At 46.4% G+C, this 17593-nt stretch overlaps 1 protein-coding gene across 4 annotated transcripts in view; it reads left to right on the top strand.

Moving 5' to 3' along the window:
* foxp4 (forkhead box P4) overlaps positions 1 to 17593 on the top strand; it is a 111585-nt gene that overhangs the window by 65010 nt on the left and 28982 nt on the right. For all 4 annotated transcript variants that reach the window (XM_085775828.1, XM_085775826.1, XM_085775827.1 and 1 more), the window contains exons 3-4: positions 2070 to 2159; positions 14782 to 14904. In XM_085775828.1, the coding sequence (XP_085631954.1) occupies positions 2070 to 2159; positions 14782 to 14904 (213 nt within the window). The remainder of the gene's footprint in view (positions 1 to 2069; positions 2160 to 14781; positions 14905 to 17593) is intronic.

A 17593-nucleotide genomic window follows, 5' to 3' on the forward strand; every position in this document is an offset into this window, starting at 1 on the left:
TTGGGTGGAATTGTCCCTTATTGTTGCCAGACATGCCTCCTCGACTCCTGCCAACACACACGCACGCACACATACACACACAGACTAACACACACTCTCACTCTCGGGCAGACAGGGTGTTCAAGGAGTAATTCACACCACATGCCAACAAACTGGGCGGTTGTGTTTTTTTTTTGGTGTTTCTGTCTGTTCCTGCTTTAATGCTGAGGTCAAACCAGTAAATGGGAGGGGGTTCCCGAGATTTTTGTTAAAGCGTTAAAATACATGTGTGTGTACGTATACGTGTGTGTTTGTATAGGCACATCCACAGCCGTGTGTGTGTGTGTGTGTGTTTTAATTGCGGTCTCAGCAAAAGTAGCAAGTGTGTTCGATACAGATGGTTTTCATCACTCCGACTGCACACTAGGACTTCTCTCTCTCTCTCTATTTCCCTCTCTCTCTCTCTCTGTCTCCCTCTAATCTCCCCTCTCTGTTTTTGTGATTAAACATTACTTAATGTAACCGAGCTTCTAATTTGACAAAACCATTAAATATGTGACATTTTACAGTGCGATTGTGCGTCTGCGTTGTTTCACTGCGTTCGCCATTTTCGTAAAAAGTTGTGAAATAATGCGAAGCTACAGGAGGAGGATAAAAAAAAAAACTGATTTCCCCTGTTGCATGGTTGAGTAAGAGCTTCCATGGTAAAGAAACATCCCTCATTCTGGCCGTTAATTTGTGGTGTCCACACACACGCGCGCGCGCGCACACACACATACATGCACACGTACTCTCACACACGCACACACACACACAGACTTTCATAAATCAATATTTACTAAGGAACCTTTCCCCTTTTGAGTCAGAGGAAGCAAATGTGCATCCTGCTGTCTCCCCTCTCACACCCCTCTGTCATGAGGTTGTGTGTGTCTTTGTGTGTGTGTGTGTGTGTGTTACAAGCCGCCTAGCACTTACTGTAAGCGGCGGAGCGGCTCTTGTGTGTGTGTGGGTTTTTTTTGACACGACGACTGTTTTCTTGTTTTGTTTTCGGAGACTTTCAGACACATTCCAACAAAAATGGAGGCCGCTCCTCGGGGGGCTGATTCGTCTTGATGACAGAGAGAGTCTGAGTCTGTAACACGGCAACAGCGAAAGAATAGAGGGAAATATTATGAGACAATGAAGGAGAGTTTATTGTACAATTAAGGGTGAGGAGGAAGGGTGGAGGGGGGCAAAAGGAGATATGAGGAGCAGCAGAGGGAGGGATGGCCAAAAGGATGAATGGGCAGCACTGAAGGGCAGAATGAAGGAACGAAGGAAGAAGGAGCCAGAGAGCGATGGTGTTACTGGCTTGAATAGACAGCACTGGAGGGCAGAAAGGAGAGGAATGGGAAGAGGAGGAGGAGGAGGAAGAGGAGGGGGGCGAGGAGGTGGGTGGTGGTTAGTCACAGCTCTTTAGGGCACATCAGGGCAAATGGCTCCTTACATCACTCTGACACACGCACACAAACACAGAGCAACTGACACACATGAAGATCTGCTGACACACTTCTGCCTCAGAGGATGTGGAAAACCCACTTTGCACCTTCGCCCGAAAACAGAGCAGGAGGAGGAGGAGGAGGAGGAGGAGGAAAAGGAAAAAGAGAGAGGAGAAACAAAGAATGGAAAGAGGAGATGGGGCAGAGATTGGGAGAGTTTAACAAGGTTTTTGAATGAGATGGGATTCAGTCACGTAGACACACACACACACATACTTGAGCATACTGTGTGTGCCAGGCGGACGTCTCAGGTTGAGGAAATCAGACCTGACAGCTTGGCAACAGCAGAGGGTGCAGACTAGAGAGTGGCCAGTATGAGAGAGAGAGAGAGCAGCGTTCTTGTGTTTGTCTTTTATCTAAATTGAAAAAGTTTGAACACACACACACATGTGCCCCCCTCTCTTTTATTAATACGGGTTTGGAAGGTGCGTTTGTGTGTTTTTTTTTTTTGTGTGTATTTAAATGATGGAAATATTTCTCTGCATGTGAACGATGAACATCCAGTCATCTCATCTCTCTCTCTGTCTGTCTCTCTGTGTCTCTCTGCTACAGGCGCTGCAGGCAGCCAGACAGTTCCTCCTCCAGCAGGCCTCTGGACTCAACTCCCCTGGCAGCAACGAGGTCAAACAGAGCCCTGTGCAGGTCAGAGCGCACACACACACACACACACACACACACACAGATGCACAACGCAAGTGTTACTTTATCAGGATCTGTATATTATTAAGCCCCTGGCTGCTGCTGCTGCGGCTGCGGCTGCACCAACCTGCCACGTCAACTCCACTGTGTGATATAGGCGCATATTTTTCACTTTCCTTTCTCTCCCTCTGTCTGTCTCTCTCTCTCTTTTTCGGTGAGTGCATGTGTGGGTCATTGTTAGTGTGTGTGTGAATAAGGTCTTTGTAGTGATTGGGTAGCGGGCTGTTTTCAGAGTTGAATTCCACAGTAAGCAGAGAGAGAGTGGGGTTAGCTGGAGTGCAGGATCCCCACTGAAAGACACTTGAGGAGACACACACATACACACATGTGCATGCACATAGCACACGCACACATTATTACTATCGGTGTACGCTGATAAATATCGCACGTGACATTACCTCTGGCGGTTCTTTACAATTATGTGATGTGCAGAGTGCATGCACAAGTGTGATTTGTAGCTGTGTCTCATATCAATAAAGTGGGGCCATGGGTCTACTAGAGCAGCGAGCCGTCTGGCTGTTGCGCTGCTCTTCTCATTAACGTGCCACATGATAAACAGACAGCTGGACCGTTGCAGAGCGGTGGGAATGAAGGAAGGGGATGGAAGACAGGGAAAGATGGATGCAAGTCCGAGCAGAGGCAGCGCTAAGGTCAGATTTCATTCGCCGGTGAGGAGCTCATGTTTAAGAACAGAGAAAAAAAACAAAAACTTTTTTCACATGTAAAAGTAATAAAAAGGTGGAGCACAAAAGCTGTTTTTGCAGCTTTTTATTTTACAGTGATATGCTTCAAATGACACCTGCAAATAATAAAACGTAAAATCCTGTGCTTCATGGGAGCATTTTCATTTGTTCTCATAAATATTTGCCCCCCCACCACCCTCTCCTGAGTGCACAGACACTGCCTTTTATATTTCCGGCAGCAACTTGCAGGGTTTGTTTGGAATAAACAGAGGAAGAGCCGAGCGTTTCCTCCATGACGAAGCAGAAAAAGAAAAACTAAGCTCAGATGAAACTTCATCAAAATGAAAGTCCAAGAGAAAAAGAGTCAGCACTGAAGGCGGCTTCACGGTCTCTGTTTAGTGCAAAAAAAAAGAAAAAAGGCCACAGAATGAATGAGTAGTTATTACTGAAGGTGTCAAAAAATGAAGTCAAACTTTAAAAAAGGGATCTGGTGGATTACACTTTAATCAAAAGCTGAATTGGAATCAGAACCACTATTTACTTTGGATGGAAAAACTGACAGTTGTAGAAATTACACGGTGACATTGAAGAGGCAGGAGAATAGGGGGGAAAAAAAGATTGAAGATTTATAGTTGCATTAATTCTATAAACCAACACAAAATGGTGCGTTCGTGATCTTGACGAGCTCAGCTCAGTGGATCCAGCCTTCCTCCTCCTCCTCCTCCTCCTCCTCCTCCTCCTCCTCCTGACCCGGGTCGGTCACCTCTCTGCTTCGTCAGCAGGTCGGGAGTCGAATTAAAAGTCACAGATGTTAAAACATTTTCACTTCCTGACTCATCTTTGGTAAAAACAAATGAAAAGAAAGAGAGTGGGGAAGTAAGAGAAAACCAACATGCAGGGGAAGTGAAACTGAAAGCGAACATGTAAACATGTAAATCTGTTGTTGGTTTTTTTTTTTTTGTGTGCGTGCGTGCGTTTGTGTGTTGAAATACAAAGGAACTCCTGACGCGGAGATTAAAGTGACAGCAGTCTCACATGAACGAGATCAACGCAGGTCAAACGCACGTTTAGTCGACCCACCTCGTCCACACCATGTCTTATATCAAGAAGACAAGTATTACCTTCCACTGCCTGCATCCTCACACACTCACACACACACAGACACACACACACAGCGCTGCGCTCCCCCTCCTCTCCTCTCTCCATCTCTGTCTTGTTTGTCTTGTTTGTTGGTGCCTGGCCCGGCTACCCCTTGTTGTACTCTCCAGGGCATCCACGCTACATCTCTGTTGTCTGAGCTGTCAGCTCACATGGCCCCACACACACTCTGCCAACACACACACACATACACAAACACACACTTGGATTTACTTTCATGTGTGTGTGTGTGTGTGTTGGGTCCTCACAGCCCGACGCAGCAGCAGCTCTGAGGCTGTTTACACTCACCAACAAACGTGGCTACTAAGGCGGCACATTGACATTTCTCAAGAGCTGTAATTTCCAGCTTTATGATCATTCTTAAATCGCAGAAATCGCCCTCAGCGGCTGTAAGTGAAGCAATCATCATCTGACAAGAGTAGTGGGTGGGTGGGTGGGTAGTGGGTGGGCAACGGGGAGGGCTAGTGAGCGCATTGCAGGAGTGAGCGAGCCAGGCCAGACATTTAATCTGGTCATTTCTTAAAGGTGGCAGCGAGCGACTGTACTGTGCGGTGACACGGTGGCTCACATCAGGCACAAAATGGCCGTCTTCAGGTCGGTTCCTGCTGGGCTGCTCTCACACATGCAAATGAGGCCCCAGCCAATAATGAGATCTTTAGGAGCTCGATAATTAGATTTTTCCCTTCTCTCTGAGGGAGAACGACAGAGGCAGACAGGGAGCGCGGGAAGACTTCTTTTTCGTGTCTTGACTTCTCTGCCGTGGTCTACACACTGACACCCCCCTCCTCCCTCCCCCTCCTGCCCCCTCACCTCACCCTTCATGCTCCCCCACCGCTTCCCCATCATATTTCTCCTCTTTTCTTTATTTATAATAGAGGGGAGGATCTGAGTGGAGAGCAAAGGAAACTCTGAGATTATATCTGCTTTTTGATTGGTTGTTCAGAGATGGTCTCTGTGTTTGGCTGGCTGCGTGAGATGATGGTATCAATCCACTGTGTGTGTGGGTGTGTGCATGTGTGTGTGTGTGTGTGTGTGTGTGTGCATGTGCATGTGTCACACTGTCATGTGTCACATTTCCAGAGCAACTTGACAATAGTCTCTAGACAGGCAATTGCAGGGGAAATTGATTGTGTGGCAGCTAAACTGCAGCCACAGTTGCTGAAAAGCACAATGCTCAAGTGATTATTTAGGAGTTTGATGATTCGAGATCAAAGAGGCGTTTTAATTTGACACTAGAAACAAGTGCATGATTTTATAAAGAGAGAAATACTGCTCAATAATGATAAAACACTTGTAATGAATGGATGTGTTACTGTACAGCAGTGGTGATATTCTGGTTTTGTTGTTCTGTTGCTCACGAGATCTCCAGTGAATTTGTTTTAATGTTGTTTACTGAAGTTATTAAATATAACAAAGCAAACTGAGGAGTATTAATAATAAAGAGATGCAAAATCATGCACACAGCCACATGATCGCAGGTTCTAATCCTGTCCTTGTTCGCAAATGTTCTCATTCAGCAACTTCTGCTGATGTGCCCTTAAAGGGATAGTTCAACATTTTGGCAAATTGGATCATTGCCATAATCCCTATAGTCATAGCAGTAGGTTCGTTACCTTTAATTGCCGGTGCAAGCTGTTTTTAGAACGGCGGAGCAGAGCCGAGAGCTGCTCAGAGCTACGCTACGGAGGCTCATCAAACTCATCAAATACACAATCCAACAACTCCAAAACGCTTTGGTGGACAAGTTGTGACCTGCACATTCACCACACTATGAGATAATAACGTTATGAGACAGAGTTGTTTTAGAGGTAAATACATGCAAAGCTGCTGATGCGCGTTGCCTTCAGGGACAGTTTTTCGGCAAGCAGTCTCTGAATTTATCCTCTAAAACAACTCCATCTCGTGATGTTCTGTTATTATCTCATAGCGTGGTGAATGTGCAGGTCACAACTTGTCCACGTGAGCGTTTTGGAGTTGTTGGATTGTGTATTTGATGAGTTTGATGAGGGAAACCAAGAAATCCCATTAGCCTCCGTAGCGTAGCTCTGAGCAGCACTGCTATGACTATAGCGATTATGGCAATGGGCCAATTTGCCAGAACGTTGAACTATCCCTTTAAGCAAGGAAGATGTGGCTGAACCCAGTTCGCTGTTGGCATCAAAGCTCCGCCACTCTTCATAGAGATAAAAAATTTCCCACGCAGGTGAAACATCCGTCCCCTCTGTGGCACTGGGATAATCTGATCAGGTGTGTGTGTGTGTTTGTAGCAGGTTATTGGACATAATTGGCCACAGTCACATTAACCGGTCATGGCACCGGCGCCGCTGAGAGAACCAGTGGACACACAGTTGGCACACAAGAGTGGCAATTGGCGGATTACCCAGCATGATACGTAGCACGCCTCCGTGACCCACCACACGTTCCCTACAATGGACACACTTGGCACGCACACTGGGTGGGCACACTAAGCAGCCGCGTATATACACCCACTTGGCAGACACACGCCTGGCACACTTAACACACTGCCACTTGGCATGCACACATACAGATTAACGTACGTGCTTCTTGGCCGCGGCCCATACGTATGTAATTGAATAGCGCGGTGTCCCGTTTTCATGTATTATTGAGGAGCTCGTTTAATTAGGAAAAAAATGAAAAGACTCATTAGAGATATGTTAATTAGCTTGGCTCTCTGCTCTCTGGAGAGGGCTGGCACCAGCACAGTGGGGGCGGAGGAAGAGAGGGAGCCACCACCACGCAGGAAAAGGCGGCGAGGAGCGAGGAGAAGGAAACTGAGTCACGTCAGTCTTGAAGCACCGACCGACGCAATATTTTTTTTATTATTATCATCATCATTATTGCACTGATTCTACTTTTTAATCACTATTACAAATCCACATAATTCACTGCTTCTCTTCTATACGTCCTCTGTTCCTCGGCCGCCTTATTTGAACCGCTGTAAATTAGCGAGAATCTTCTACACATAAAGATTCTGAGGCAAAGTTCAAAGTCTTTTAACTAATCAACAAAACTATGTGGAAAGATGAGTGTTTCACCCCCCCCCCCCACCCCCCCAAGAGTCTGCAACACTGAAGTGGTTCCCTCTCTCGTTCTCTTTTATTTCCTTTCAAAGTGTTTTTCCCAAAGCACTTCTTTTGTCCACTCAATGAAAGTGCTTAGTTGGCAGTTTCTCTTATTTGATGTGGAGGGAATTGGGGGCTGCGTGTGCACGAATATGTGTGTGTGTTGGGGGGTAGTATGGGGGTCCTGACAGTTTGTGAAGGGTGTATGGGAGGAGGTTGAGCGGCCAGTGGAATGGGTTTGGCTCTGGGCAGAGGGGTTGGACAGACAGAGGGGCAGGATGGAGCGGAGAGAGGTTTGGGTCTGGTCACTCAAGTGTGAAACTCTTATTTTGTGATTTGAAACATGAGTGAAATCAGTAATGAAATATGGTCGATAACGGCCTCTCACACTTCCCAATGAAGTGCCATGAGTGTGTGTGTGTGTGTGTGTGTGTGTGTGTGTGAGATTGTGTCTGTGTGGGTGTGTGTGTGTGTGTGTGTGTGTGTTTCTGGAAATGTGTTGTCATTTTTATTCTGAAGCACTGGGGCGTTAGATGGAGGGAGGCGGCGGATGGAGGGAAGGAGGGAGGGAGGGGGAAGAAAGGAGGGGGACGAGGAGGAGGATTTTCCACTTGAACTTGCTGGTCTTTCACTGTCCTCTCTGAAGTTTTTTTTTTTTTTTTTTTTCATTTGTCTGGCCCCTGTCAGGGAGCCGAGTGTTATGCACATCCACATACATACCGAGACCCCTGCTACTGTCCTGTGTTTCTTCTTTGTGCAAGAAAACATCAGCTAGATCACTCAACACTGCAGGCGTTGATGTGTTATAATTACATAAACCTTATATTTATAATTATACGTCTGCAAATTCACTGTATAACTAACACAAATTCTGATGTCTGTCACCGGCAGGATCACCTAAGATGTAAAGTCAATGCACACAAAGTGAAAAGTGGTTTTGACAGCAGCACAAACATTGCTCAGCAAAAAAAAAAAAAAAGGTTGAAAGTTTAAAGGCAGCAAGACGCCCCTGAACACCTTCAGCCTCCACCTGGCTTCGCTCATCACTCCCCCTCCACCCCTCTGCCCCCACCACCAGAGTAATGTGGCCCCTGGCCCTGCTGAAGATTAGCTAGAGGAGGGGTACTCATCACACACAATGAGGCCCTTTTACTTCCAGTGGAGGCCAAACAACGCTCTCAACACAGTGGGCACTCCTTCTATACTTCTCTTTTTCAGTCAAATGCTTTTCTCTGTCATTCCTCCTGCTCTCTCAGCTCCCTCCTCCTCCTCCTCCTCCTCCTCCTCCTCCTCCTCCTCCTCCTCCTCCTCCTTTGCGCTCTCCTTTGGTTTCTTGGCACAATGGTGATGAGGCTGTTTACCTGGGGGAGAGCGATAGTGACGATGAGCCGGTGGGTTAACAAATCCTGCACCAACAAGAAGAAGAAGAAGAAGGGGAGTTCACTAACAGTCCATTAAAGCACTTTACACAGTGTGGACTGTGTTTCTTCTGCAGGGGGCTCTACAGTTATTTACCCCCCCAGACCCTCCTCCACCAGCCTGCTGGCAGCTACGGTGGCAGAAGAGGGTCATGCCGTTTTTGCAGCCTTGTGCATGAACGAGCACAGATGTTGTGTCTTTTTCAGTCAGAGGGTGGGGGGTGCTGGATCTTTGAGACACTTTTTTGACATTTTTAATAAAAACTTTATATACACACAGAAAACCTATTCAAAGACAGAGGCCAGTGTTAATAATGCACCTTTAAGTGTGTGTGTGTGTTTGCATTTGTGTGTGTGTGTGACAGAGAGAGAGACAGAGAGGCCGGCGTCCCTTCCAGTGTGAGGTGGTAATGCTCAGTGACAAGGATAAACAGCGCTGTGGTTTGCTCCTACCAGGAGGGGGGGAGGATGAGGAGGAGGGGGGGATTCGAGGTCTGTGTCAGCCTCTCTCTCTCTCTCTCTCTCTCTCTCTCTCTCTCTCTCTCTCTCTCTCTCTCTCTCTCTCTTCCTCCTGCTTTCTCCTTGTCATTTTTTCAATTACCCCTCTCTCCTGCGTGTCCCCGTAGACCCAGAGGCAGCGCCCGCATCATTTAGACTGAGAGCCTGTTTAGATTCTGATTATAGCCTCCTTTCTTCTCACTCACTGGCATCTCCCTCTCCCTCACACACACACACACACACACATTTACACACACACACACACGTCCTGGCTGCACATTTTTGAGCCAGCATGGGGTGAACAACTGTAGCAGTAGATTTATCTGCTTGTGAGGCTCAGTGGAGTCCTCGGGGTGCACTCACTGTTGCTTTTCTATCAGCTAACACATAGTTTTCTTCTGAAGGAGTGAACAACATAGTCTTGAGTACATCTTTATTTATTTTATTTTTAAATGTTTCCATTAGTGGACAGACAGACAGACAGACAGATATTAAAGGTGTTCAGAAATGGCCATTTGTCCTGTTTGTCGCGCCTCCTTCCACGAGTTTCCACGAGTTGCCGCAAAAATTTACCCGAGTAAGGAAAACTAATTTGATTGGTCGTCATCGAGTAGGCGGGATATTCAATGTTTGGGGCGGGACCGAGCTCGATGTGTGTGCGTGTGTGTGAGTGAGCTAACGTAGCTAACTGTTAGCTCGTAGGCTTGCTACGTTATAGCTTGCTAACTTAGCTAGCGAGGCTAAGTGATGGAGCGCAGGGATCTGGAGGAGGAGAGTTTGTGTCGGTGGTGGTGGACGAGTCTCCTCGTTTTTCTCAGATGTTTGATTGACGGATGACGGATCCAATATCAGTGGCTGATGAATCGTGACGCATAATTCGTGCGCCCTGCATTATCCAATGCGAAAAATAACCATCCCACTTTCACCCCGGATTTACTCAAATAGAATTTTGCACAAAGTTATTGTCTGATACATGGTTTATAACACTAATGTTAAGACCCATAGTGGGCTCAAAATCAATTTTCTTTTCTGAATACCTTTAAATAAAATTCTGATGAGGCTGCTGTGTCTTGGGTGTGTTTTTCTCATCAGAGACCTCAATTAGACGGACGACGGAGGTGTGAAATCCGAAGTTCACTCCTAAATTAGAGATTGTGTAGTCATTTAAGCGGCCTGTCTTCTACATAAACACGGCGCCGAGCTGCACTGGGCCTATTCCCCCCCGGCTGCCTGCTGGTTTAATATCAGATAGCCCTCCTTCCTTTCTTTCTCTCTCTTCCCGAGGTTTCATCTGAAATGGAAAGTGGGGCTTTCCTCCTCGTTAGAATGAAAAGTCATCAAGGGAGGAGAGAGGAGAGAGAGAGGAGCCTCATTGAAATGCAAGTTACATCCCCTCCCCTCTCTTCGTTCTCTCTCTCCTCCCTCCTCTGGGACTCCGTGCCTTTTCTCCTCCTTCTCCTTCCCATCTTTTCGGGTGCTCCCTCGCTCCCTCTCTTCCTTTGTTAATCAGTTAAACTCCCTCTTCAAACATCCCCTCTAATTACTCCTCCACTCTCTGTAAACGACAGGGCTGTCTCCAGCTTCTCCTCTCCTCCTCCTCCTCCTCCTCCCTCCTCCAGCTCCCTCTCTCCGTGGCAGGGGTTGACCTCTGTCAGCCACCAGCCCCTCAGCACAGTCTATGTCTGCATGTGTGTGTGTGCGTATGTGTGTGTGGGACTGATTCTTGCACGTAAACAATAGGGGAGACATCTTAGGTTTTTAAATGTTATCATTATGAGTTTAATATTATTTGTGTGTGTGTGTGTGTTCGTGTTGTAGCCGTTCCTCCTCCAGCTCTTGGCCACTTTCTCTTTCCACAAACCTGCTGCATGACTCTACACACACATCTCTCTATTATTAAACTATTGTTTCCTTCCTCCCTCTGGCCCTTCTTTCCTTCCCTCCTTCTTTCCTCTCTACCCACCGTGTAGGCTGCTATCCGTCTCTTCTCCCATCTTTTCGCTCATCCCTCCTCCTCCTCCTCCTCCCCACAGCCTCACCTCTCTCTACTAATCTACCACCCATCTCCCTCTTTTAAATTAACATGCAACATGAAAAAAATGGGACGACAGCAGGAAAAAAAAAAAAAAATTAAATGCATTTAATAAATGGCTGACTTCAAATCGCCCGGCTTTTCAGAGTCTCCCTATTCACAGTCCAATGAAAGGGGGAGAAATCATTCACCGGGAGAGACAAAGCCGAATGAAAATATAATTCTGCATTGTGAGGCGCTTTTGTCCTGGCCCGTCAAATCGCTAATGGCGAGGCTTTTGTTTTGCGGCGGCGCTCTCAGGCTGGCGGTGTCGTATGGCGGTGGCAACGCATGCCCCATAATCACCACGCTTTGTGATATTAGATTATAGGGGCAATTAATGGCGTCAAACCTTAACTACTCAGCATTCAGCCTGCCACACACACACACACACACACATTCAAGTCTCAAACCCATGCACGTCGGCTCACACACACACACACACACACACACACACACACACACACACACACACACATATACAGTGCAGCATATCAGCACTTGCACACATCATGCATGCGCGTTTGGCTCTGGCATCGGAGCGTCAGCCAACACACAGAAAGGTGCTATAACTCCAGTAATTATTACGCCCGTGACTTGAAAATGTCAATGGCGGTGTGTATAAAATAGAATGTATGAGTTGTCAGGGAGGAAGAATGGGATGCACAAGAGCAATTAATTACAGCTTTTCATTTGGCAGCTTAGACTGACAAGGCCTGGCGGCGGGGGCAAGCTGGCATGACGCCAAGCGGCGGCACCCATCACCACCCCCACCTTACTCTCAACCCCCTTCACCGCCGCCGCCGCCACCGCCTCCCCATCCCCTCTGCCTGTTCCTTTACCAACTGCCACAACAGCACCCATCCCCTCGCTCACCCCTCTCTGACTCTGTCTTTTCTTTATGCTTTTTATCTTTCTCTATCTCCCCCTCACCTCTACATGCACACATTTGAAATATTTATTCATGCACAAGGGACATAAATACTGCCAGTGCAGTTGACAACAGGAGTCGGTCAGATACAAAGCGCCTGGGCGGCTGAACACAGTTACATATATGATGACCTACAGGTCAGATAGAAAGCAGACATCATTCAAGGATACAGAAAACATCGTCTCCTCCAGACTGAGTGGCTTCCAATAATAGCCGATACTGAGCAGCAGTACCTCGCTGACTGTTTAGCTCTTCTTTTAGAGAGGCCGGCCATCTGAAGGCCCCTCACAACCAACCAGACTACCAAATATAAAGACTAAAAGTTTACATTTGTAGCCTATAGCTGAGAGATGGTCTGCTTCAGCTGCTGGTATTTCAGCACTTTGGTTAGAAAGGCCTCTTCAAGGCTGTAATCAAAGGTACAGCCGACCTCCAGAATGGACACCTCTCTGTGATTATCATTAACAACAACAACCAACATCAGGGGTGTTAGCTGTAACATTAGAGAACAATGAAACATTATTACACAGGCTGAACATGCTCGGCTTTACAGTAGAATGCTTATACAGCATAGATAAGATATCTGCTGATATCAAATCCACAATTCTGTCATTCCTACATATGTAGAGCCCCCTGTAAACATGGCAACCATTCATCTTACATCTTGTGAGAGACTCTTACACACACACACACACACTTCTCCCCCATTCATCTGCATAACCCTAACGAACCCGTCCTCCTATACTTCCATGACCCAGCCACGTCCAGCCCTCCTCTCTCTGGCCCTTCGCTGCTGCATGTGTATGTGTACTGGGAGTGTGTTTGGTTAGGGAAGTCTGCTTTGATAAAAGAGTCTGGGGTCACTCACAGACTCACAGAAAGACATTAAAGGAGACGGAGAGGGAGGAGAGGGAGGAGGAGAGGGGGGGAGACAGAGGCCAACAAGATGGTGTTAGTATTTATGGCCAATCTTGTTTACAAAGTCAAAGCAGCTCTTTGCAGATTTAATTTACCAGTGACAGCTTGTCCCCCTCTCTCTCTTCTTCGCTCTCTTCACCGCAACAATTCCCATCACCCTGCCTGCCTGCCTGGCTGCCATCCCATCCCCTCAGGTACCGAGGAGATAGACTTGCTCCACACACACTGGCTTTCACGCGCGCACACACACACACACACACACACTAAACAGCTGGACACCACAGAGTGAATATAGATAAATGGCCAATTTCAGAGGTGATAACTCATCCTTGTATTTCTCAGTATAAAAAGCCATCACTTCCTAACGCGACAGGGTTATTTGTATTGAGGAGGCTGCAGCGTAGTTTATTGATGTGGAGGCAGTGAAAGAAGAAGTAGCCATCCCTCAGTCTATAGACACAGAGACTATCAGCTCCGCTCCTTAAATATCACTCAAATCCTTTATCTGTGAAACCTTAATTCAGTTAATAAATACACTGTAGTACTAAATCAGCAGGTTTGTCAGTGCTTTTTCATATATCGAGGCTTCATTTATGCATGTGCACGAGCGTCTCGGTTTTTTTTTGTTTTTTTTTATTCATGTGGTTATTTTGTCTTCACTTTACAGTGTTTGTAATCAGATTAGCATCTCAGCCCATCTCTGTGTACAATGCATGTCCATTAAGAGTGCTTGCACAACAAATCTGCAAGAATCACCACGTTTCTCTCCCCATCCTCTCTGTGTCTCTCAGTCTCTCTCTTGTCTTTGCCTGCCTGTAGCCGTATCTGATGAGATAGACATCTCATCAGATAGCCACTTTGTTGTTCCTTTCTTCTTAGGCAGGCTTGACTGTGTGGAAAGAAAAACGGAGGGAGTCCTAATCATGTGTTTATGGAAGCAGATAAGATTTTTATATTTTGTAGGGCGGGTTGCATATCTGTCCTTTCATCTCTGCAGCGTTGTTACAGAAATTGTGAGGTTTCCTTTTTTTTTTTTCTTCTTTTTTTTGTCACAATGTCAGCCTTGTGTAGGAAATAGTCAACAATATGTGTGTGTGCTTTTTTTCACTTTTTTTGTTGATCTTTGTCTTGATGTTGCCAGCTCATCTTAGCTGTGACTGACAGCAGAGAATAAGACACAACACACCTCTCTCACTTTACCTGTCCATACCAGCCGACTGTGCAACTTCCATTCACATTGTTTGTTTTGAGTTGAGCGTTCAAGTTGCAGGCACGGTCATGCTCTAAGCTCGCTGCGTCACTCACACACAAAGCACCCGCTGACTGAGGTGTCCTACTTTTAACATGTTAAAGGAATAGTCCAACATTTTGGCTAATTGGCCCATTGCCATAATCCCAATGGTTTTAGGAGTAGGTTCGTTACCTTTAATTGTCGGTGCAAGCTATTTTTAGAACGGCGGAGCAGAGCCGCGAGCTGCTCAGAGCTACGCTACGGAGGCTAAAGGGATTTCTTGGTTTCCCTCATCAAACTCATCAAATACACAATCCAACAACTCCAAAACGCTACTAGACAGAGTTGTTTTCGGGGTAAATACAGAGACTGATTGCTGAAAAACTGTCCCTGAAGGCAACGCGCATCAGCGCATCGCGCTCTGCTCCGCCGTTCTAAAATTAGCTTGCACCATATAGGGATTATGGCAATGGGTCAATTTGCCAAAATGTTGAACTATCCCTTTAATATCAAAGTGTGTGATGAATTTTAAAACATTAATGTTTATCCCCTGTGCTGTTGTGTGTGTCTTCAGGTGCCCGTGTCCATGGCGATGATGAGTCCACAGATGATCACTCCTCAGCAGATGCAACAGATCTTGTCCCCCCCTCAGCTGCAGGCCCTGCTGCAGCAACAGCAGGCTTTAATGCTACAGCAGGTAAGACACACACACACACACACACACACACATATTAACACACACATTTCTGCTTGGATCAAGTCCCAGGCCAGCGTGTTTGGATGTGTCTGCTTTAGTAGGCGCTGACACACACTGGGCGTGATTGTATCTTATTTAATGCTTCCAGATCTCTGAAGATAAACACACATCAACATATCCACTTATACACACATTGTCATGTCGAGCACCTCCTCTTTGGCATTGTTGCTAGGTGAACGTGTATGCTCCCACCTGCGGGCACACACACACTTGCACGCCTATGCACAGTCACATAATGCACACACACACACACACACACACATGCACGTTTTTACTTCACCCCAAGTGAATCATGGTGATTCAGGTGATAGAGGCGTTGCCATGTCGAAAATAAAAGAGAAAGAAACCCATAAACACTCGTCATCCGCAACAGCTTCATCAAACGCTCAGCCACGCCAACCTGTGACCTCCCACCTGAACAAGTGAAACACACACGCAACCTTGTAAAGGCTCTGAAGAGGTCTATTAACCGAGAGATGGGGGGTGGGAGGGGCGGGGGGGGGGTATAGAGAAGTAATTGCAGCAGCGCAGGGGAATGTCTAGAAAACACATACATACAAGCAGATAGATTTAATAAGGAACAGTAGCTTCAGGCGAGTCTAAATTGCAAGTGGGAAGATCTGACAACATGGATCATAATGGAAATGTGAAATGTGCTGGCTTTCTGGAAACAGACATGCAGACGGCTAAGAACCTCTTCACCAGCTCTTTTTTTTTCTCTAACGAGGAGAAAGGAGTCGAGGAGGAGGAGGAGGAGGAGGGGGCCTGATAACACACACACACACACACACACACACACACATTACACTCCCGCTATTAAAACCACTGAGTTTAACATTGCTCTCCCACTTAATTAACCACAGTATGGACTTGCTCTTAGTGTATATCTGCAAATCAGGCACTTTTTCCTCACAGAGAACAATCAACCAACATATCACTCACTGGAGCATTAAATTTCATATCCCCATGGCAATACAGCATTGTGTAAGAGTGTGTAAGTGAGGTTTTTACGGCCCACTGCTACACAGCGGTTGTGTGTTTGTACGGGTTTGTGCGCTCATTTGTGGGTTTGTGTTTTAACCTTTAAGTTTTTTCCCTACTAACCTTTACTTATGCTACAACTGCTCCGCCTCTATTTCTCGGTGTGTTCACTAAAGTCAAGGTCATGGTAATAGGCTGGAGAGGTGAGTGCCTCACTTACACATACTCTTAATGCACAGAGCCACTGAATCAAATCATTAAAAAGACCTTAATTATCACTTAATTATTCCCTCAACTCGCCACTCCCCAGCCAAGCGTGTGTGTGTGTGCGTGCGTGCATGTGTGTGCTTGCATATGCATTTGTCTGTGTGATGAGGAGGCGATCAGGGCTAGTGACGCGGAAAAGAGAGATTAACTCCACCTAAGGAGCGATAAAAGAGAGGAAAGACAGATGGAAAAGAAAGAGCAGCAAGAAAGAATGAGTCCTGCATTTAAAATAAATTAAGGACAAGAAGGAGCGTTGTCGTCGTCGTCAGCGTACGGACGGAGGCACGGTGAATTATTCAAAGCTGATGCTACAGTATGACTGGGATAATATTGCAGCTGGAAGTGTAAATCAATTTTCCACAAAAAGAGCAGGTCCATTACATTACACAGGGTGTGTGTGTGTGTGTGTGTGTGTGTGTGTGTGTGTGGATGGGCAGCGGTGTGTGGTGTGTTCACTGTACGTTCACCAACCGCTGCACTGTGAAGTCATTCTGTGGTGAAAAGCCTCTTTGAACATTTGATGCACCGTGAAACAAAGACAAACTGCAGACGGACACCTGTACACGCTGTTCTCTAGAGGAGAACTCCCCGTCCCCAACACACACACACACACACACACACACATGAACACACACACACACACACACACACATGAACACACACACACACACACACACACACACACACATGAACACACACGCACACACATGAACAAACTGTGGTCAATGTGAGTTTTCCTGTCCGCCTTCCTCTCCTCAGAGCAAGATAATGATCTTAATGGAGCTTCCTGAGTAAATTAATGATTAGTAACTCAAACAAAACAGACAATCTGCAGCCAGGGGACTGTGTGTGTGTGTGTGTATGTGTGTGTTTGTGTTAGCATATGTGAATCATGAATTCTGGTGTGTGTGTGTGTGTGTGTGTGTATGTGTGTGTTTTTCCATAAAAGAACCAGACCTCAATGCTAAATTTGGTCGTTTTTTAAATTAAAGCATTTAGCAGCAGCAGCAGCAGTCAAGTTCATTTCACTGAATATCTGCATAATTACAGGAGACAAAGAAATATGAGTCAAGGTGAAGAATGCATAGGAGTGCCAAAACTTTAGTCACTCTCACCCCCCCCCCCCCTCACCCCCACACCCCCGAGACCGGCAGGCAAGGCCGTTACTATGACAATGGATGGACAATCTATAAATAACCGTACACATAACCCCGGGGGCCACTTCTCTTATCTGCACACAGCATATAGAAACAGCATATTTGAGACTGGAAACTCTGAGCAGCGCCGCATGGATGTGCACACACACACACACACACATGCATACAATGCCAGCAGGTGTTTTATGACAGTAAATACAGTAAAGAGCCGCCTTGAAGTGTTC

This window comes from Trachurus japonicus, chromosome 5 (assembly GCF_045865225.1).
Source record: "Trachurus japonicus isolate A0001 chromosome 5, Traja_1.0".
NCBI lineage: Eukaryota > Metazoa > Chordata > Actinopteri > Carangiformes > Carangidae > Trachurus > Trachurus japonicus.